General features: G+C 43.1%; 2 protein-coding genes across 4 annotated transcripts; one reads left to right on the top strand and one right to left on the bottom strand.

The window, feature by feature from the left end:
* Window positions 1–722: 722 nt before the first annotated feature.
* LOC118421530 lies at window positions 723–6,747 on the bottom strand. Of its 3 annotated transcripts, XM_035828855.1 has the most exons (7): window positions 6,611–6,747; window positions 5,752–5,978; window positions 3,719–3,908; window positions 3,232–3,389; window positions 1,957–2,274; window positions 1,056–1,328; window positions 723–974 (listed from the first exon to the last, which is right to left on the bottom strand). In XM_035828855.1, the coding sequence occupies exons 2-7, from the start codon at window positions 5,947–5,949 to the stop codon at window positions 915–917; spliced, it is 1,197 nt and encodes a 398-aa protein (XP_035684748.1). In that variant the 5' UTR covers window positions 5,950–5,978; window positions 6,611–6,747; the 3' UTR covers window positions 723–914. The 3 variants fall into 3 exon arrangements, with proteins under 3 accessions (XP_035684748.1, XP_035684746.1, XP_035684747.1); XM_035828853.1 differs by having other exon boundaries at window positions 723–1,328; XM_035828854.1 differs by lacking the exon at window positions 6,611–6,747 and adding an exon at window positions 6,291–6,416 and having other exon boundaries at window positions 723–1,328.
* Window positions 6,748–7,407: 660 nt separating this feature from the next.
* On the top strand, window positions 7,408–19,368 carry LOC118421472 (lysosome-associated membrane glycoprotein 1-like). Its single transcript, XM_035828785.1, has 9 exons — window positions 7,408–7,743; window positions 8,968–9,148; window positions 9,531–9,736; window positions 10,252–10,452; window positions 10,896–11,073; window positions 11,457–11,892; window positions 12,394–12,560; window positions 17,617–17,847; window positions 18,276–19,368. Exons 1-9 carry the CDS (start codon window positions 7,572–7,574, stop codon window positions 18,490–18,492), a joined length of 1,989 nt encoding a protein of 662 aa, XP_035684678.1. The 5' UTR covers window positions 7,408–7,571; the 3' UTR covers window positions 18,493–19,368.
* The last annotated feature ends 3,987 nt before the right edge of the window (window positions 19,369–23,355 follow it).

The raw sequence follows: 23,355 nt of genomic DNA, 5'->3' as shown, positions 1-23,355 counted from the left end.
AGTGTAAAGTGTAAGATTAGAAAAACTGCCCCCTTTTTTCACTGAGAGTGGTGGGTCATAATAGTCGCTAGCTTTTGTCAATCAACCCTGGTGGTTAATGAGCCGTGTCTGTAAAGTGTAAATGTAAGCTTTCCAAAAACAGCCTCGAATTTTTTCAGGGCTTGTGTGCTAAGCTGATGCCGTGTCTGTAAAGTGTAAAGTGTAAGATTAGGAAAAAGCCCCGTTTTTTCACTGAGAGTGGTTGGTCATTGTCAATGAGCCGTGTCTGTAAAGTGTAAATGTAAGCTTTCCAAAAACAGCCTCGAATTTTTTCAGGGCTTGTGTGCTAAGCTGATGCCGTGTCTGTAAAGTGTAAAGTGTAAGATTTGGAAAACAGCACAGCGTTGGAAGAAGCTTCTTTCGTTTCTCGGGGCATGCGTGCTTGTAATAAAAGCGTTGGAAAAGGCGTCCATAAAGTGTAAAGTGGAAAAGTTGAGATGTTCCCATTAATCTTTTTCGAGAGCGGCGTAATTGATTAGCCTTAAGGTTTAGAAGAAAACCTCCTTTTCTTTCCGGAGAGCGCAATTCCCTTGGGTGCAGTTATGTCATTGCGTTTGGGTTCAGTAATGTTTCTGCGTTTGGTCATTCGTGTGTAAGAGATTAGGTCATCGGTGTGTAAAGTTATTTGTAAAGTTCTGAAATGGGTCATGTTTTTCTATGTCCGATTCCTTGCCAGTACTGGTTTTGGACCGATTAGAATATTAGGTCTGGATCTGGACCTGATCCTTTGGACTTGGACTGTACCTGGACCTGAATTTTCTGTACCGGTATCCACCCTATCTGTAACATTATGTGGATTTTCATACACACGGTTTGTTTTATCAGGCATATATATTGCCAACACCTCGTTGTGGGAATATCAGAATACCACTGTACTAGTCATCATCCGACGAGGCATCAGCATCAATTTTCAACTTTATATCTGGTATGTCGGAACAAGGAGCTCCTTGCTCGCGATCACTACCGGCATTCGGATCATAGCCCCAGATATCAGCGTAGGTACACCGTATCACGGACACGACTCTACCCTCATCCTGATCAGAAGCAATAAAACTCTCGTCTTCATCACACGTGCTGAGGGCATGAGGTTTCTCATTAAAGACGTTGTCTTCTGACCGGTGGCGGAAGAGGTAGAATTCGTCTCCGTCTTGAATATCATAGTCGTACAGATGTTTCCCTTGGCCGTACTTCAGGGTATGGGCCCCACGGCAGGGAAAGATCTCCAGCTCCCCAATAGGGATGTTTCTCTCTTTGCTCACCTTTCTGATCAGCTCATCAACTGTAGCATTCTGCAGGAAAGAAGCCTGTGAGTATTCAACGTAGGTGATAGCATTCTCCGTCGGCCTCTCTTTAGTCATTGGCGTAACTTGTGTTTGTGAGGGGTGGGTTGTGTGTGTGTTTGAAGCGGCTTGATGTATGTGTGAAATTCATGTACAGTATATGTGTGTAATTTTGCAACATTTGGCCCTCCGTAGTGGGCGCAGATTCGCCATCATTTACAACACATTGTGGCAAGGTTTTGCACCGGGAAGGTTCTTATGCCGAGAAAGGATTACACATGTATGCCGGGAAGGTTGAAGTCTCGCGCACAGCGACGCACTCTCCCAACAACTTATTACGCAAACGCCCACAGAGAGTCCGGCAGAGGAGACTACGTACTTGGGTTCTCAAGGATGAATCCATGACACCAAAATAACCCTTACACAGCCTCAGTAAAGACTATATATGGGCTATGTTGCAATGTTGACTAGAGTATTCAATTAATTTGTATGACAGCTATATGACTTCCTTGCTGTAGCTGGTGTACAAATATGTGTGCTTTTACAACATCACTGAAATTGCAGTAACAAATATTATTTCATAATTGATCAATATAATCAACCACGAATTACATGTAAAGAAACGAGTGGTAGATACCTTGTGGATGTGAACATGGTGAATTTGAGATCCTTCTTTCACATGAAGTTGCCAGATGTCACTGTCCAGATCTACATCAGAGTCCTCAGTGTCCTCCTGGTCTTGCTGGTTGGTGGACGTCGGTGAAGGTTTAGTTGAGTTATTGCTGACCTGGCGCTTGAGAAGGTAAATGGTGTCAAGGTCTCGAATGTTGAAGTCGAACAGATGTTTCGCTTGGCCATACTCGAGTGAACGGCCCTTGAACATGAGACGCATCTCCGGGATTGGCATGTTTCTTCCTTCGCTCACCTTTCGTATCAGTTCGTCCACTGTGGCTTTCTGAAGAGAAAAAAAAGAAATACACTAAACCATCAATGGACCAGAAAACATTTTCACTGCGTCTCTGTTTATCCGTGGTTAACACAATGCCCCAACATAAGTACATGTATACCCCTTTATTTTACCTTAAGTGACAGGATGATATCGTGTTTTGAACCAGGCATCTCCGATATCAAAATAGAGCATATTGGCCATTGTCATGCTTTCAGGAATATTCAAGTGTTAGATGTCCACAGCCACGACTAGTGCATACATAATGTACAAGTAAAGAAGAACATTGAAAATCCAGTAACCCATGCTTAAATTATTCTCTCCCAAAGTACCAAATAAAAACCTGCAGTTCCCAAGAAAAAACATTAGGGTACCAAACCTACACAATTTATACTCTCTGCCTCAAGAGATGTTTGTCACTCAAAAACCAAGACCGCTGCTCAGACTGCTATTCAGAACACGAGATATGAAAACCGAACGTTCCACTGCAGTACCGTTGGATATCTCATCGTCTCTCCATGTTGCCGAAACCCACCAGTATACCAAACATCACGAAGATCCGACTTTTCGACTAATATTGGTCATGAACAAATACACATTCATACGCGGAACATAACCTTTTTGACGAAGGGAATTCAAGAATGACAAATACAAGTCATGAATAAGCCTTCTAGATCTCACATTAGTCAGGACGAATGTGCGGCGACAGGAATTCTAGGTTATATGTCATAGGGTAACTGCCCACAAAAAGAAAACAAAACCCTTCTGGACGTTGTTATGCAAATCGAAAACAATGGTCAAGACAAGGACTGTTTACTTTTTGTGGGCCTTACCCTTTGACATATTAACTAGAATTCCTGGCGCCGCACATGCGTCCTGACTTATGTGAGAAGGCTTTATATATACGAATGCGTCATATAAAGTTTATACAATGACATGTGACGTGTGATCAAAGGTTGTGAATACCTTGTGGAGTCGGATAATTCCCCGAACATGCCTGTACACAGAGAAAAGTTCCTGCACATAGATTGTCCAGATGTCCCTCCAGTCGTCTGTATCAGAGTCCTCCTCCTCCTTCACTGCCGTTTGGCGAGAGGGGCTGGCAGGTTCTCTCTTGATGTAAACTACGAGTGAACAAGAAGTGTTCTGTAAAACTTCATGAAGCCACGAAATCACATCCTAATTCCTCCGTGTTTACAGACAAAACTACACTCATCCTAGAATTACAGAGCTCATGTTCAATGGAAAGTTTCGCTTTCATATTCCATTGTTTGAAAAAGAAATGAGTCAGATAAATTTAACAAGTTTAGATTCATAATTAGCCTTTGGATAAATCACAAGCCATTGTCTTCTTTTATGGTGTTTTCTTGCTACTTTTCATCAGCCTTCGGGCAAGAATTTGCAAGATACTTCTAAATTGTATTTAATAATTGCTGTGACGGGTTTGGTTCACCTGGTGGTGGCAGCTTCATGTCGCGTCTGAGCTGACAGAATTCCCATTCAATGTCCGAGATTCTCCCATGATGCTGGTCGGACGATGCTTTCAGGTCTACAATCTCCCTTTGTGAGTTCTGCAGGCTTCCCTTGACGTCCTCCACATCACGAATAATGTCATCAAGTCGCCTGTTGGTTGTCTCCATCACCTACATGGAAAATGTTCACCAAAGGCACACATCAAAAGCATGCATTGTTTTTTCTTTTTACCATCTTTCGATCTGAAGACGGTATAATTAACAAATTGGAGTAGTAAATTGCTCTTGTTCACTGAAAGACCTGGCCTTGAGCCCCGTAACGACTTTTTCTGAAACTGCATGTGCGTTTTGGTGAAGAATTTGCAATCTGCATCTGCATCTGCATAGGATACCCCCAAATGACCCCGCGAGGGGCAAAAGTAGGGGGGGGAGCTGAGGCTCCCGGGTTAGGGCGGGCAGGCCGCCTGCCTGGCACGGAAGTGCTCAACGTTGGGAGCGCTTACAACCGTGCCAGGCAGGGCATTCCACTCGGGAATTGTGCGTGGGAAAAAAGAATGTTTGTAGATATCGGTGCGTGCAAAAATGTGTTGATATTTGAAGTCGTGACTACCCCGGGTGCGCCCTTGGGCAGGCTTCAGAATATTGCTGGCGTCTATGTTAATATTATTGTTGACTACTTTATAGAAAAAGGTGAGGCGGGCGTTCCTCCTCCTTTCGGAGAGAGGGCGCCACTGCAGGTCTGAAAGCATTTGTGTCACGCTGCTAGTCTGCCGGTAGTCATTTAGGGTCACTCGGGCTGCCCTGCGCTGGACGGCCTCCACCGCCTGTATCCCTTTGTTGGTGTACGGGTCCCAGACGATGGCACTATATTCCAAGTGAGGCCGTACCAGCGCTTTGTAACAAGTGGCCTTGACCCTAGATGGACAATGGGTCAAGTTGCGCCGAATGACTCCTAGGACCTTACCAGCTTTGCTAGTGGCGTGGTTGATATGGGTGTCCCACCGCAAATCGTCGGACAGTTGTACTCCAAGATAGGGGTGGGACTTAACACCGGTAAGGGCTTCTCCACAGAGGGAGTACTGAGTTATGATGGGGTGCTTTTTACGGGTGATATGGAGGATGTGACATTTAGAGGGGTTGAACGACATGAGCCAACGATTTTGCCATTCTGTTAGCGCATCGAGGTCAGACTGCGGCCCTTGTGCGTCAGAAGGCTTGCTGATAGTTCGATAAATCAAGCAATCGTCAGCAAACAGTCGAACATGTGAGTCTACGGAATCGGGTAGGTCATTAATGTAGAGCAGGAATAGCAGAGGGCCTAACACAGTACCCTGCGGAACTCCAGAGGTGACCTTGACAGCTTTAGATGTTCCACCATCAAAGACAACCCTCTGGGTTCTCTCCGTAAGGAAGGCCCTAAGCCAAGACTGAAGGAGGCCAGAAATACCATAGTGCTCGAGCTTGCTCAGCAGACGTTCGTGTGGCACAGTATCGAATGCTTTGCTAAAGTCAAGCACCGCGGCATCGACCTGTTTGTTCTGGTCCATGTTCTTGGCCAGGTCTTGGAGGGTAAGCACCAGCTGGCTCTCGCAGGACAGACCCTTCCTGAAGCCGTGTTGCGCAGGGGACAGAATGCCATGAGCGTCTAGATGTTTCATCATGTGGCTGTGCACGATGTGTTCGAGCACTTTACCACAGACCGATGTCAGAGACACCGGCCTATAGTTTGATGGCAAGGTTCTGTCCCCCTTTTTGAAGATTGGAGCGATGTTAGCTGTTCTCCAATCTTCAGGAACATCTCCCGTGGATATTGACTGGGAGAATATGACCTGTAATATTGGCGCAATTTGTGTAGTGGTTGGCAGATCGTTGTGTTTATCATTAGTGTATTCCGTATTACTAGAAATATACAAGTCATTCATGATTGTTGCGAATAACCGTTTGCCATATTTATACCTTAGCTTACAGCTGTAACGCAATTAAGTTAATGACAATTGATTGATTAATTAATTACCGTCTGAATAAAAGATTTGAAGTTCTTCGCCTGGAGGTCCATGAGGCTGGTGAAGTCCTTCTTCTGGTCGTCAAGAAGCTCTCTCACTGTGGACATGGTGACGACATCTTCCTCGGGCTCAGAATGTTTGTTTTCAGAAGTAGAAGTAGACGCAGAACTCGCAGGTGTACGTTTTCTCTTACGTAAGTTCGGGGCCATGGTGAAGCTTGTTATGCTTCAGGATGACACTGTGTCGAGAGGGTGACACTGCATCATATGTAGTCAGCTAATCTCCAGGCAAATTTATCAGTGGCATAAGATAGTATCAAAGCTGGCTAAAGAGTACAGCTGGCCAAAGGGAGCCATCAGTCTCCGGTAGTCAAACACACTCCTAGACCGACTTAACTCCTCGGTGGCTTTTGATACTATCTTATGGTACCGTAGGATTTGCTTGGGGATTAGCAGTAAGCATCCATGAAATTGAACGAATTTACCATACGCCTGAATACAACTAGGAAACAAAGTCAAATGGTAATGAGACGGGTTGCTAAGACACTTACCGATGGGTTCCCTACAAGCTGCCTCAAAGCCTGCTGAAAAAAAGGAGAAAACACGCGAGGGGGACTTATATCATTTGTAGCCATTTCAGCCCCTAAGCGCCATCAGATGATGTCGAGAGGCGACCAATAATTCTGACTAGCGACTCCGAGACGACGCTACTAGAGTCTCAGCTTGGAATGGTGCGCGCCAGGGTGAGGCAGTCCTCACAAGAGTCTTGGCTGTCCGCGGCGATATACGCGTCAAATCAAAACATTTAAGTTACTAGTCGCAGAACACCTTGGACTTAAAGAAATAAGGTGAAGCAAGATCAAAGACTTACCTTGTCAAAGTTGGTTTTCTCAGGCTCTGGCCACAGGTTTCCGCATCCCGGGTTTCGTGTCGGAAAACACACCTCACACATGGGGTTTCCTGATGTCGAGTCCAGGGCACGCAGACCAAATGTTCGAGTTGCGCAGTGGTGGGCTTGAAAAGCATTGCTCATTTTGCATATTTTTGAGGTGAGAAACACCTGAGAGCCAAATACGTCAGTGACAATGCAATCACTAGGTGGAAAAATCTACAAAAGGAGTGTGTCTGGGAGTGGCATATGTAACTGGAGAATGTGCCGGTTGACATGTTATTCATTAAAGATCTATATTTACAAAGAATGTTCTAATAATGCACAATATAAAAAGACTGTGTAGGGATTCCAGATGGCGAGTTATTCGTTTTCTCACTTTTTATGAAGAAATGCTTTAATCTATAGTTCATTCAAAACTACCCATGAAGACTACTTCGGAGACTCCTATGGAGACCAAAGAGAATCCGGTCTATATAGATAAGTGGTCACTTTTGACATGATGTGTCAATGGAATTATCTAAGGTATCACCAAAAAGCAGCCACATTGCCCAGGTGGTGCTTATGTAGCTGTGGCCACCTGTACAGGTTTGCCTGTGGTACGAATTTCCCGCCGAGGATGACGGAATTACAAACATCATTCACATGATTGACAGAACGGAGACCTTTGGTCCGTACATACTCCTTATAGCTAAGCCAGTCACAATGTAAACTGTCTTGTTTCAACAAAGCCGTCATGTCGAGCCACGTGAGAAGAGATCGCTAACTACTCCCGTGTCGTCACAAGCCACACTCCTTGGGTCACGCGCCTGTCACAGCTCAAGTCGACCGGTGACCCTTACGTTCCTCTCGTCCTTTCCTTTTCCATGTCACTACATCTTAGTCTCTTTTCTGAGGACACCCTACCCTGTCTGGATAACGCACGTCAAAGAAGCAATCGCTAATGATGGCAAGTTCCAGAGGACATTTGGCGTTGTTTTCGCCGTTGTTGTTTCTGTACTTTGTACTTGGGACGACTACAGCAGGTGTGATGCCCAGGTATGACCCGGCGGCTTCAGAACAACTCGCAGATACCACTACCTTGCCTCCCCCTCCCCTGCCGCCTCCTAGTATCGGTAAGACACTTAAATAGCATTGTTATTAACAATAACTGTAATTGTTGGTCGGCAACCGGTGTTTTTGTTCTTGATGGTACTGCTGTGAGAGTTGCTTTTATAGCCCATTACTGTCTTAACTCGCAATATAGTAAACGAAATTTATAAGTTATAAAGAAACACTGTATGACGACCAGACTAGCAATCCCTATTCAATGGGTGGAAAATCACCCATATTAAATTTCGCTACATTTAGTTGCTTAGTGCATATAGCATACTCGAAAAATACTGTCCTACAATAGTCAATAAAAGCTACAGTCAAGTAAAGCAATTTATTTTTAATATCACGACGGAGACACAAGCACCCTCCCTCCCCACCTACGGTGCCTTCTGGTGCAATGTAATGTATTGATAGCGACATGTCAACATACCCCTCGGATATTGACCCTTTATCATGGGGCTGGTCAAGGTACAAACTTAGTACCTACCACTACAGGTGTACATGTTGGCAGGAAAGTTCATCTGTGTTGGTAGAAAACATCCTGTATGGTGTACATGTTGTTTATGTACGTCGCACTGTGGTAACGTTATATCAACATGTGCAATAATTTGAATATTCGCAACAAATTCATTTCAAGGACCCTTATATGTATTGTAGAGACGTGTGCTCAACACGAGGAACTTGGTTACAAAAGAATGAATTTGTCAACTCACCACAGACAAAACTTTTCAAATACTGTATACGGAATATTTCGTCACTTGGAGGTTGGGGTATTTTCTTAAAAGTACCTCTCTTTGTACACATTTTGAATGCCAATTTATCTATATCCTACGCTTACGTCTACTTCGTGCATGTTTTTGTTTGTTTGTTTTTATGTTCTCTACGAGATTTCCATATTTCAGAAGTATGTGATCATGGTAATAGAGTAACATTTTGCTAGCCTCTACCAGGCTCCGTACATCGGTGGTCTAATTGTAAAAAAATGGGCAAATAGAGTCAATAGTACGCAAGGGGAGTCGGACGGTCAAGTAGAAACATTATCCTCACGCACCACGAACTTGGCCGGCCGACTCCCCCAGAGTAATATTGACTCTATTTGTCCAATTCTACAATTAGACCACCGATCCACGGAGCCTGGTAGAGGCTAGCATTTTACTTTTTTTTTCCACAATTCAATTGACAGAAATGGATTGGAATATTTGTCAATCAATCGATCCTTTCTTTCATTCATAACATTTCTGTAGGACGTTTCAACGTCAGCGACTCCTCCACCGGTATCCGGTGCATCCTGGTACACATGGGTGTGCAGTTTAAGATCCAGTACACGTCCAAAGATGGCGACGATCTCATGGCTGACTTCCAGCTCTCTCCGTACGCAGACGACAGCGGCAACTGTGATAACGGTCAGGGAGAGGCAGCCATTCTGTGAGTTACCTGCTAAGTTATCCTAGCCAACTAACACCTCTCAACGTTCAAGAATCTGTGTCTTCTGCAAGAGTCTTCATGACTTATTTTATATAATAATAAGTTATTTGCCAAGTTATTGCAGTATATCATAGTCACCTGAAGCCCATTTATATCCAATAAGTAATGCCTTTTTCTTTGTTCTCAAGTCTCAGAGGTAGTTTTGTAGGTAGTACGGACGTGAAAAGGGAAATATTATATAATATCTTACTTAATTCTTCAATTCCTTACATGTTTATTGAATCCCTCCTGTTGGATTTGAACAGAAATTACACTGTTATCTTAATCGTTTGTGCGGTTGATGTCGTTGCACTTATATCAGATGAACTACTCTCTTTCCCAGCCTCCAATGGCCGCTGAGCGATGAAGGACCCAACTACCAGTTCACCCTGTCCTTCAAGAAGGACTCCCAAGCCTCGGAATTCCACCTTAACGACATCGTGCTCAACTACAACCTGACCGAGGACGACTTCCCCAACGCTAACGAGACCAACGCGATAAAGACCATTGAGAAGCACGACATCCAGGACACGTTTAGCGCGCCGCTAGGTCAGTAGAGAAGGGGCTGCACGAGCAACCTCCATGGAGGAGCTCCACAGAGGTCCTCCATGGAGGTTGCTCATGCAGCCCTCCAGCTTCACTGAGATATTTGTCAGTAGTGGCAAGATATTGGACACTGCAGAATAATTGGCATTTCCAACCCTAACAGTCTGAGAAAACCTTACAAAACTACAGGATATCAATTTAGATAGTTCTATCTGCAGTTATCTAACAATCTACAGTTCGCTCCCCAAAAGACCTGCACCAGGGGTTCATTTCATGTCTTCCTTGGGAATTCAGTGTTATGTTATGTTTAAAACAACAGCACTAACCCTTAATGACTCTGGTCCATTGATGATCACTTCTTAATGAGACACACACCACCTGCTATTAGAGCTAATAATGTTTCAAAAATCGGCCAATTCCCTTGGGTGCAATATCATTCTATGTTACGTTTTCTGTTGGGTTTAGAAGTGCGTTGCGTTCAAATATGTCCAATTTCTTGCCATATGTATATACGCTAGGTCAGTCCTACCAGTGCCGCACCGAGCAGACCATACAGGTGGGAAACGTCGCCACCATCAACTTTGTGGGGGTTCAGCTCCAGCCGTTCGAAGTGAAGGGAGATGAGTTCGGGGAGCCGAAAGTCTGCCCGGAGGACATCGCGGGCACCACACCTCCCCCCACCACCCGGCCTGCCCCGCCGCTTCCACCGCCCACAGTCGGTAAGGTACTTCTGAATGAACGCAAAAGATATACTTGTATGCTTGATATTCAATTTCGCTATAGTAATTTTTTTCATTCATTTGTTCATCTGGGAGGGTCTACATACGAAACATCATCTGCGTATTTAGCAGGATTTCGGACTTGTATTCAGTCCTTTCCATCCCCCACTTTCTATCCCTTCCTTTTTCCTTCATTCCCATCTGAATACATTCATTTCTTCCTTCTTTCCACCCATCCTTCCTTCCTTCATATCTTCATTTCTTCCATCATGCCTTCTTTCCTCACTTCAAACGTTAATTTCTTCCCTCTTCCGCCTCCTTATTTCTTTTTCTTTCTCCCTTACTCCCTCCGTTCTTCCTGTTTTCGTTCCTGTCTCCCTTCCCTCCTTCCTTCCCTCCTTCCTTCCTTCCTTCCTTTGCTCATGTGTACATACATTTGACAGGTCACTTCAACGTGACTGACGACTCGGGAAACATGTGCATCCTGGCTTCTCTCGGTCTGCAGTTCAAGATCCAGTACGACTCCAGAGATGGGGACGAGGACTTAGCGGACTTCCAGCTGTCCCCGTCCGCTGACGTGGGCGGCGAATGTGACAACGGACAGGGAGAGGCGTCGCTTCTGTGAGTAAATTTCTTAACGTGCTCAATGGATTTCTATCATAGAATATCGGGGCAAGAACTACAGGCCCCCACACAGGCCCTCAAAATTGAGATTGTGCCGCGTGAGTGTGACTGTCCATCAAATTAACAATTTGGAATGGTCGCAAGTGGCTAGGCACGTACACAATTTTGTCGGACAAATTGTTTATTAACAAACAGTGTTGTTGACAGAAATAAGGTTTTCTAATAATAAGTGGAACAAAAATCTAGTGATAAAGTATAATACAACGGATAAATATATGATCGACAGAAGTCAAGCTTTTTAAAATATGTTTAGAACAGCAGCAATTAAGACACTGTGTACATTTAACTTATATCATATACGTTATATTGCTGTTGCCCAGTATGAGGTGGCCTGTAGGCGCTGATGACCAGGCTCCCTACACACTCGCCCTGGTCTTCACCAAGGTCAGGAACGTCTTCAGTCTCAGCGGCCTCGTCTTTAACTACAACCTGACCCAAGACGACTTCCCAGACGCCAACGAGACCGACTCCCAGAAGACCATCACGATGAACGACCTTAAGGACCAGTTCAGCGCGCCGGTAGGACAGTCTTACATGTGTCAGAGTGAGCAGACCTTACAGGACGGAACCGTCGCGACGTTGAACTTCGTCGGGGTTCAGCTGCAGCCGTTCGAGGTGAAGGACAACAAGTTCGGCGCGCCCAGAGTCTGCTCCGAGGATCTGACCACAACTCCCCGGCCTCCCGGCCCCTCAACTACCGCCTACATGCCCCTGCCGATACCCGGCGACTGGAAGGTCACGAACAGCAGTGGCATGGTGAGTAGGGTAGAGAAAGATGCACAAGCTATTGAAATATATTCCATCTGTATTTTTAATAGTATTGTTATGTATTCAGCTTCTTGCCTTTCGAAATGTTTCCATAGCCATAGATATGTTACAAGATCACCTATACGCCAACTTGATAGATTCCAATGTTAATGTTGACTTGTTCGCGGAAAATACGTATACGAGTGTATGTTGCAACCTTTGTTAAAGGTGATATGTTTGTACGAGTACGGTTGACTGTTGCACGATTGGCGCGGGTACTACGTATTTATTAACATTTATTAGTATCCCATCATGGGATTTGCTGCATTTAGCCCACATGGGCAGGAACATGCAAATAAAGATCATTCATTAACAAAACGTATTGACCGGCTGGGCTAGGAGGCCTTGTCTAGCTTTCTGCAAGATATATACTAGCTGTTATTCTGTTCTTAGTGTCCCCCATCCTAGGTCACTTTGTTCATTACTGATGCACACTGCCTGTTTTCCCAGGTGTGTATGAGAGTAAAAGCCAGTATCCAGTTCAAAGTGAAGTACTACACGACACGGGGCACGTTAGAACAGACGGACCTGACCGTGCCGCCCCACATCGGCGCCTCGGGGACATGCGCAGGGGTTACCGGGAACAGCGCAAGCCTCGTCCTCTCATGGGACAACTTGTAAGTTAATATATCAATCAACTATCAATTGATCAGTAAGCCAATGTATAGGTTCATGTGCTAATGCTTCCTCTTGTTCCGATGTTGAAAGAAATCCTATTACAGTAATTTTGTTTTCAATATGTTATGATAATATCCCCATATATCAACAACAAGTACTGTACGATCAAATGCAACTGTACATGATTTTGGAAGAGGTAAGACGTTTCAGAAAGCATCCGCCATCTTTCGCCAATCTTACCTGGATGTTTAACCTTCATCGATTCATCACCAGGTACTTGTAGTTTGACAGCCACCTTTGCACCCTCGTGTGGTGTCAGCGCCACCTAGCGAAACTTTCGTAAAGTGAAATGGACATGCATCATTATATTTCAGCCATACATAGTATGGTGAAATATATTGTATTCGTAATGTTTACCTTTGCCAGAATGGCTAAGGTTATGTTTTGGGCTTGTGAGTCTGTGTGTCTGTGTGTTAACAGCATAACTCGAGAAGCCTTGGATGGATCCCGATGATATTTGGTAGGTGGGTAGGGGTCGGGAAAACGAAGGTCAACTTCGATAATGGGCCCCCTAGCGGCTTGCTAAGGTACTGCAGCGGAAACTCAATTTTTTATATCTCGTGTTCTGGACGTGCTGTGGTCATGATTTTTGAGTGGTAGATAGTCCTCGAGGCAGAGAGTAAGTGCTGTGAGTTTGGGCCCCCTAGCGGCTTTTTTGGAACTGCAGGCGCCGGTTTCCTTTCAAACTTTGGACGAGAATAACTCTACAACGTGTTGACGGATCGTCATGATTTTTGGTATGTAGATAGAATGAGTGATGACTTACATAATGGTATACTAATTATGCAAATCAACAGCTAATTTGCATAATTAATGAGGAAAATTCATAAATCCACTGCATTCCATGATAGGACTTTCAAACTTGTCACATATGTAGCTGGGAAGGAGAGAAATGTCGATAGATATCAATTATGCAAATGATGACCTCATTTGCATAATTAATGAGAAAATATGAACATGTTGACGGATCATCATGTTTTTTGGTATGTAGGTAGCGTAAGTGAAGACCTACATAATGAGATACCAATTATGCAAATCAACAGCTAATTTGCATAATTAATGAGGATATTTTATGAATTCACTACATTCCATGATAGGACTTTAAAACTTGTCACATATGTAGCTGAGAAAGAGAGAAATGTTAATACATATTTATCATGCAAATGATGATCTCATTTGCATAATTAATGAGAAAATATGAACGTGTTGACGGATCGTCATGTTTTTTGGCATGTAGATAGCCCAAGTGAAGACTTATATAATGTGATACTTATTATGCAAAAAAACAGGTAATTTGCATAATTGATTAGGAAAAGTTAATAAATCCACTGCATTCCATTATAGTACTTTCATCAAAGTTGTCACATATGTAACTGAGAAAGAGGGAAGAGAGTAAGAGGTGTATTTAAAGACTTTGAAAGAGAATGGATCAAAGGATCATCATAATTTTTGGTATGCTGATAGCTTAAGAAATGCTTGATACAATTTGATATCAATTAATTGTAACTTGGGATCTAATTTGCATAATGAATGCCGAAATTTTATAAACCAACTCCAAGCATATAATTATAAAGAAAATGAAATGAGTAACGCATTTGTCTGCAGACATCATTCTACATAACAAACCTGGTTTATTTGGCAAAGGTATGTGTTCGTGGAACTCTAGTTCTTCTTTCTTTCTCCTGTCAAATCTTCAAAGTGATTCATCTCCGCCGTTCCTGGACCGAATGACCTGAAATTTGGCACAGGGGTAGAATGGGCCAATACCTTGATGGTTTTTTCTCAGTTTTTTTCATATCTGCCTCTAAAATGATTTTATTGAGATTTTTTGGTCAATTTTAGACCAAAACTGTATATTTTGGCCCCTGTACCCTGGTATTACAACCAAATGAGCTGAAATTTGACAGGGATGTGCCTTGATAATGCCCCCATATAAATTCAATAACACTTTTGGTGTACAGTACAACAAAATGCTTATTTTTGCGATTTTTTGACCAATTTTTGACCAAAAAAGGACAATTTTGGCTCCTGTACCTTGGTATTGCAACCGAATGAGCTGAAATTTGACACAGATGTGCCTTGATAATCCCTTCATATAAATTCAATAACACTTTTGGTGTACAGTGCAACAAAATGCTTATTTTTGCGATTTTTGGCCAATTTTTGACCAAAAAAGGACACTTTTGGCTCCTGTACCCTGGTATTACAATTAAATGACCTGAAATTTGGTATAGATAGGCATTAGATACTTGGTAACAAGATTCAAGTTATTGACATAAACAACTTTGAAATGATTAATTTTGGCACTTTTCTGAGGGGAAATTTGTTTTCTTTTGGCCTCCTGACGTGACCTTCTGTGACCCCGCACAGAGCCACACCTGTGCGCGTCAGCCTGAGAGTTAATTGAATCAAAGACCTAGCCAATCAGCGAAGAGGAGGCCAAAGGCTAATTAATATTCATAAGCGGGGCCTCATGATCCCGTATATAGCAGTGTTCCCGCCAGGGGGAGCGAAGCCCGCCTAAGGCTCTCGCATTTTAGACTATTCAGAAGGCTTTATATTGTATTAGTTCTTAGGGGCATATCTATGATAATCGCAGCAGTCACTTAACTTCTCTTCAGGAGTTTAGCGTAACACTATTTCAGGTCAAACCGTCAAAGGCAACTAAAAACAAACTTGAACGTTACTGAGTTCAACAGTACTTATAACTTATATGTTATATATAGTTAAATGTTATATATGAGTAACATTTGGTATAGATAGGCATAATATAGTTGGTAAAATGATCCAAGTAAAATTTTTGGCATAAAGTACTGTAAAAGGCTTAATTACAGCACTTTTTTTAGGGGAAATTGGTTTTCTTTCGTTCTCCATGCGGCATGCCATGACTTTTCGGACGTTCACCCCACAGAGCCGACATCTGCACCTGCGTCTAGCCTGCAGGAAGAGTTAATTCAATTAATGGTTCAGCCAATCAGCGAAGAGGAAAGCGAAGGCTAATTAATATTTATAAGCGGGACCACACAATACGTTAACTTGAAGACTCAGGCCGTACAGACTTCTCGCCAGGATTTTGTCAAAGCGTCGGACAGGGGTCCGGGGGCCGCCGAATGTCCCTGGCGGGGTCCAGGGGCAGGGCCACTGTGGGGGGGGACCCAGGTGGGCGAAGCCCCCCCGGAAGCTCTTGCATTTTAGACTATTGAGAAGGCTTCTTTTATCAGTTTTTTAGGGCCATATCTACGATAATCGTAGCAGTAACTTACTTCTCTTCAGCAGTTTGACTTTAAAATATTTCGGGTCAAAGCTTCAAAGACAACTAAAACCTCATAAACAACAAACTTTACTTAGCTCAACAGTATACAAAAATATTGTACGGGTTGCCATCCTTAGTTGAAGCGCTTATTTATAGCGCTAGTATCTTCGCTGCGCCGTTAGCCGCCGTGCGACTTTTGTTGACGGTCTGATATCCCTACGTCGCCGCCTCGCTGATATTCCCACGGACATGTTTCAAGAAAAATACCCAGCAAAAAACGCTGTTCTGCGTCAAATTCTATTCTATAAAACATGTGGGACTCAGTGTTACAGTCTAAATATTTTGTAGAAGCACCGCTGTAGGAAAGAAGGTCCAAGCAATGTAAAACATGCACACAGCACATGACTGTTTGAAACTCTAAGTCTAATCAACAGCCGTGTTTGATTGATAGCCGGCGGTCCTTTGATGAAGTCGGCGAAAGGTGCGTTAGTTAGAAAATCTGCGTTTAGTTTTGATACGTAATTATAAGTTAGACAGTGGCAAGAATGATTATTTTCTCATCAATATTTCTCTTCAGAATTATTTGAACTTAATTGTACATCTAAACAATTGGCTTACCTGTGCAATGTTTATATGATTTAAATGATCAGTGTACTGAAATCATGTGTAACGTATGGCTCCTAGTCAATAGATCTGCATTTTCTCTATAGTGACCACCTGTCTATAGTGGCCACATTTCCTAGTGCTGTTGTTGTTTGACATAAACTTTGAACATTTAAATTGTAAGTAACTTTAAACTGCCAGAGTTTCAGCCCAATAAAACACTCTCAGCGCCAGGGTATGAACAGACCGACCAGACAGACGAAAATAAATCCTCGAACAAGGTTCAATCGTATCTTCCGGGTCTGGCAGGAAGTTGTTAAACTAAAATAAGAATAGGCTCGATGGTTGATTGCATACAAAGTAAAACAGTTTAACAGTTTTACAGCTTGAAGAAAACAAACGCTCCTACAGTACCTGCACCTGCTTGATAATTATTAAATCGTATGCCCTACTTGAATAAAAAAGTTCACTGCAATAATAAATGTACCCACATCACAAGGAGCTTATACTTTTTTAAACTTACGCCTAGTTACCGTACTGAAAATTGTTAATGACATTACATGAAGTCATTCAACAATTTTCAGTCATGATGAAAATTTTCTGAATGGAAGGTGTGATTATTGTCATTTTCTGAAAAATAGAAGCAAGCTCTGTCTTTACCTGGAATCAATTCACAATACCAGTCCACTTTGGGGGATAATGTACTGTTAAGAGGATGTTCCATTTTTGCGCAGGGGTGATTTGGAACAGTCCAATGTTGCGTGGGAAGGGGTATGGCTGAAATATGCTGTATTTGCTCTCAAGCAAATGTCGGCCTTTCTAGTTCTAACATTGCGTTGATATCAACTTTTCGGCAAACGCCTATGAAATTATCAGTCTATAACTATTCCATCATTATCAATTATCAATTATCAATCATATATATTTGTCAAATGGTACGTCTTGTGGTTTCACAGTAAGTCTTTCTCATGATGGAGCCAAATTTGCAAGGATCACCTGCATGCACTGTTTATTCATTTGTTTGGCAGTACAGCCAAGCAAACCCAACTATCCATTGGCTATTGTTAAGGGCTGACCTTGGGAGCGAAATACAAGATTATTACTTAAAGCAATTACTGACGCGTTACTGTTTCTTCCAGGTACACGGTAACTATCAAATTCTCCAAAAACATCGGGACGGACAGTACCAGCTTCAAGCTGAACAACATCCAGGTGGAGTACACGGTGAACGAGGACGGGTTTCCGGAGTGCCGGGACTGTGGGACGGCTGGTCGCGCCTCTAACCTCACCGTGGACGCCTACCACGGGAAGGTGGGCAGGGCCCTGACGTGTGCCACTCCCACCGTCATCCCGGTGGACACCAACGTGACGTACGTTTACTCATTGTACATGCTAACCTGTTAAAAACAACAACTAATAAGAAAATTGACATTTGTTTATTTCAATCTTTCTCTTAGAGTTTCCAAATGTTTTCCTCAATTGATATGAGGATGAGGAAAAGGTACAACAGTGAAATCTCCCGACCTTCCTTCCTTCCTTCTCTTATGATCTTTTATTACTATCATAATTAGTTACAATTCTTTCGTACACTTTAGCTTTTAACTGATGTCTTGTTGGCTGCACTGCTAGTTTGTCTGAATTGTCATAATTTCGAGTCTCTCAAAGACTTCTCACATGCTTATCCTGACACTTCCTGTTAGCTAGCCTTGTTTCATGTCCACTCACTTTGCTGCGTCAAAGTCAGGTTGATTTCCTTGATCTGTCTGGTGGTCTCTAATATAAATGTTTTGTGTTTCAGGATGAAGATTGCGGAGCTCGAAGCGCAGCCGTTCGGCGTCGGTCGTGACGGACAGTTTGGGGAGACTGACCAGTGTCCGCAGGACGACACCCCGTCGGGCGGGAGCTCGGGAGGGACCGTCGCGCTGGCCGTGTGCCTCACGCTCTTCGTCATCATAGCTTTCGGCGTCACCTGTTACTTCTACCGGAAAAAGAGGTCCGAGTACCAGAAATTCTAAACCACTGATTTTAAAAAATGCAACATAGTAACATGTAACTTTCACAGTTTTAAAATGCTCAAAGAAAACGTTCAATTGTGGAAAGCTCGGACATCTATGTCAAACATTTAACCAATCATGTGCAAAATTTGAGTACTTTTCACCAGGACAACTGAGGATAACATTAATCTTAAAAAAATCAATTATACTGATGTAGACAGCAATAAGCAACATCCAGTCGTGAGACAACCCACTGTATTTCTGTAGCTTAGTCAAGTTATTTGTCAACGATAAGAGTATCATTTATGGCTTTGATCTGAAAGAATACCTTCATCTTCCAAGCAACGTATACATTTTAAATAACGTTGCATGTAGTATTGGTTACAAAAGTCCGACCTAAGATCAAAGAATATAGAGAATATATAGAACCACCTTATAAAGTACGTAATAAACACAAACGATAGTTGTTGGACTAGTTTAACTGTAATGTCCAACATAAAAATTGGACTCACCCAAATTTTCGACTGAACAGCATTAGTCTTTGTCAAGGAATGAACAATCCACTGCTGTCCGTTATGCAGGTAGAAGACGTGACTTAGTAAGTAATGGATCATAGGTTGCAGGAAGTCGTTAATTGTAACGATTATATTGTTTCAAGGCTTCCTACCTAGCGTTAGAAGAATGAGAAATGAAATCAAATTTTCCTACTGAAAACGTAAAAGAAACACAAATGTTGCTCGAAAATAAGGCAAACTAAGTCGTACTTTTTGCATGTTATACACAGTTATGCGTCTGGTGGGTAAACATGGTTTCGTTAATGTTTCAGTACGATATGCCAAAGTTGGGTGCCTGTATCTCTACTGTTCTATCCCAGAAATAAATATGCTGTACCTAGAACCATTGTGTCTCTTTTATGCGGGTTCAATATCTTCTTACAAAGAGGCCGTCGAAGGAGGTGAAATACAATGACATCTTTATAGTGTATTTATCAATTATTCATAATAATTATACTAGGATGAAGTACAGTGTGGTATAACGATGAAGAAAACAATTCTGTTATAGATTATGGATTCTAATAACCCGTGAGCCGTGACGCAAACCAATCAAGTTGATGGGGTCTTCAAAGGACTTTTGAATATTTTATACTACACACATTCTGCGGTACGTCTGGCCATAAAGGTAGATTGTCTCCAGGAGTTTGGGTGTGCGCTTTTAATGCCATCTCGGTCTGTGTCGCGTGGATTTTTCAAACTCGGAAATTTTTGTTAGATTGAACTAACTCCCAACTCGGAAACTACGCGTGTGCATTAGGGACTACTTGTGTTTAAAGTAGAGCTCTTCTGTGGTGAGGCGAGCAACGAAGCCTAAACTCCTCCAGCGGAGACGGACAGACCTGTAGAGGGATGAGAGGCCAGCTTGTCGTCGCTGGGGCCGCGTGCTGTGTGCTGTTTGTCTCAGGTAGGAAATGTACCTGCAAAGTCTATTTTCGTTTTTTCACTTCACTTTATTTGTTTAAGGTTTTCAAACCGGGGCCCGGCCGGGCTGTTTGTGGAAACGAGAAATAGAAACGTATACATGAAATATACACAAATAATGCCCACGAATAGTCTCTTTTCATCTTGTGTCCTTTATATCATACTTTTCGTTCCCAAAAGCTTTCCGACCGGGCCCCAGTTTGGAAATGTGACGTAGGCCTATAGCTAACCAGGAGTGTACACTCAGGCCGAAGCTTAGCTAGACCCCCTTTTTAGACAGTCCTGTTTATTTTTGTTTGTTCCTCGTAATCGTTGAAGTTGCGTAATACGGCTTACGTCACGTTTTCAAACCGAGGCCCGGCCGGGCAGCTTTCGGGAACGAAAGGTATGATATAAAAGATATCAAACTACACACGACGTAAAAAGACATTATTTCTGTATATTTTTACGTATACATCGTTTCCACAAACAGCCCGGCCTGGCCCTAGTTTGGAAATGTGACGTTAGTATATATATAGCCGGAAAGCATAAGGCTTAAATTAACCAAAAACAAACAAACAACAAACACAGAGATGAACCCCTACTCTTTTCGATAAGTGCGGTGGTGGGTTCTTTTTATACCCCCTTTCCACTAGGACGGCGCTCTCGTCGCGCTCTCTTTGCGACCTGAAATTTGACATATCGCTAAACGAATTGTATAGAAAAGAAACGAGTCTTTTGACACTTTGTATGATCTGTTGTCTTTTCAGTCACTTTTGTATGATATACCCAGTGTGAAAGCGAAGGATACACATATCCTATTTAGGTCGCGGTGAGAGCGCATCGCGATCGCAGTCTAGTGGAAAGGGGGGCTTAAAGTTTAAAGGTGGGGTCACACATGCGTAAATATTCAAGTCCGTTTGAGGTGCGTATGAAGCTCTTAGTCTCTACCAGGCTCCGGGGGTCGTGGAAAAAATAGTACAAATTGGACAAATATAGATACATAACATGCCAGATGAGTTAGCTGACCGAGAAGTATGGTTAGCGACCCAGCTAACTCGTCCGACATGTTACCTGTTTAAGTTTGTCCAATTTGTATTATTTTTACAACGACCTGTGGAGACTGGTGGAGGCAAATACTCCCATGCGCGCCTCATACGGACGTAAATATATACGCAGGTGTGACCCCACCTTTACGTGCTCGAGATGTGGCTTTCCTTTCTCATCACACACGGGATCTCCGTCATACCGCCTTTCCACTGGGACGGCGCTCTCGCCGCGCTCTCTCTGCGATCTGAAATTTGACGTATCGCTCAACTAATTGTATAGACAAGAAACGTGTCTTTTAACACTTTGTGTGTTCTGTTGTCTTTTCAGTCACACTTTTACATTTTGTATGATATACCCAGTGTGAAAGCGAAGGATACACATATCCTATTTAGGTCGCAGTGAAAGCGCATCGCGATCGCAAAGGGGGCTTAAGAGTGCTCGAGGTGTGGCTCTCGTGTCTCGTCAAACACGCGATCTCCGTCATTACGTCTCAACCTTTGGTTCCGACAAGCCGACAAGCCGATGACCTGTCACCTTGTTTTAAAGTGCCTCGCGCAGAAATGCAAGTCGTTTGAAAATATGATGACCTGTGGCACTACACTGCGAAAGCGAGTTTTTGTTTTGAATTGATGCATCGTATGCAACGGCGTAATTATTATAGTAATCATATGATATCATGCGACCGGGTCCTTTTGCATGCATCAGTGAGGATGTATACTGTCGCTCTCAATCATTTGGCTCATAAATCGCCTAGCCCAGCCCACTGAACCATTACAAATGTTGCAAAATGTGCATGATGCTACAATGCTACCATAACTTACAACCTAGTAGAAATATAATATTCCATACGTCTTGAATATTTCTAAAGGCTTACATAATTGAGAAGTGTGAAATATCTTAGAAAATGTCTATAAAGAATTGAGACCACTTGTAAATAATGACAATAACTACCCCTGCTGTGACTTGGGCTGGACTACTCTAACGTGAAAGGAATTTAGGGTGCCAAAATGTTACAAATAATTGTAAATAATGGCAAATAATATACGTCTGATGACGTATGAATATCATCATTCCACATCATAGATGCTTGCAAAAGTTTTACACAACCAGCGAAATATCTATAAACTTGACAGAACGTTCAAAATATTTCCACAATTTTTTTATAGTAATCATATTGTTACCATCGCGCGACCGCATTCTTTTGGTAACGCATCAGTGAGGTCGGGTGTTGTCGCTGCCATTGGTGACAACAACCAGGCACCTAGCAACATCCTAACAACTGTCAAATTGTACTTCGCATTGTAAATTACGTATGCTAGGCCCCCTTTCCACTAGACGGCGAACGCGCTGCGCTCTCACTGCGACCTAAATAGGATATGTGTATTCTTCGCTTTCACACTGGGCACTAGTGTATCATGCAAAACGTAAAAGTGTGACTGAGAAGACACAGAAAGTGTAAAAAGATTGGTTTCTTTTCTATACAATCCGTTGAGGGATATGTCAAATATTAGGTCGCAGAGCAGCCGCCCAGCCACGTCGAGAGTTCGAGGCAGTTTTATTTTCCTTCCAACAGCGGCACTTAAAATAAAGTATCTGTCCATTTTGTACCCGGAGGCCTCGCCTTAGACTGTATTGTAGGAAATGGGGTATCCTACCGAGGAACATTTTCTGTGACCGAAACGGGCAAGACGTGCCAACGCTGGGACAGTCAGACACCGCACGATCACAGCAGGACACCCGAGAATTACCCGTCCTCCGGATTGGAGCAGACCTCAGCCTGCCGGAATCCGGACGGCGAACCCAGAGTCTGGTGCTACACCACGGACCCCGGCACGAGGTGGGACTGGTGTGACGCGCCATCCTGCGGTAAGGTTCGATTCTGTTTCTACTTAATACTTAAGAACCTGTCACCCAGGGGACGGTAGACTCTTCGACTAAGAGGGGTGGGGAAACATTTACCTTTGATAGCGTGGACTACCCGTTTTTTTGCCGAATTCTACGATCCCCGCACCCCCTTCGGAAGGCTTAGTGGAGACCAGTAAATGTTGCAATGCCACTAAGGTGCACTCTCACTGCACTTGGGTCGCACATGCGTTACTGTGGAATTCGAAAGATACTTAACGAATTTCAGAGATAAAGAACAAATGTTCTTACTTTTTGTGTATTTCGTCGTCTTCTAAGTCATACCCGTACGTATTACGCAATATCTAAATTATAAAAAATCCGAGAAAATAACAAAACAGTGACGCAGCGAACGAACCCCGCAGTTACGCAAGCTTGACGCAGGTGCAGTGAGAGTGCACCTTAACCGTCCTCTCGCCTGGTACAGGTGTAAATGTCGCCCTTGGGAAACAGCTCAACATCTAGCAGCTCATCTGAC

This window comes from Branchiostoma floridae, chromosome 8, assembly GCF_000003815.2.
Source record: "Branchiostoma floridae strain S238N-H82 chromosome 8, Bfl_VNyyK, whole genome shotgun sequence".
Lineage (NCBI taxonomy): Eukaryota > Metazoa > Chordata > Leptocardii > Amphioxiformes > Branchiostomatidae > Branchiostoma > Branchiostoma floridae.
This window is presented reverse-complemented; position numbering and strand designations above follow the sequence as displayed.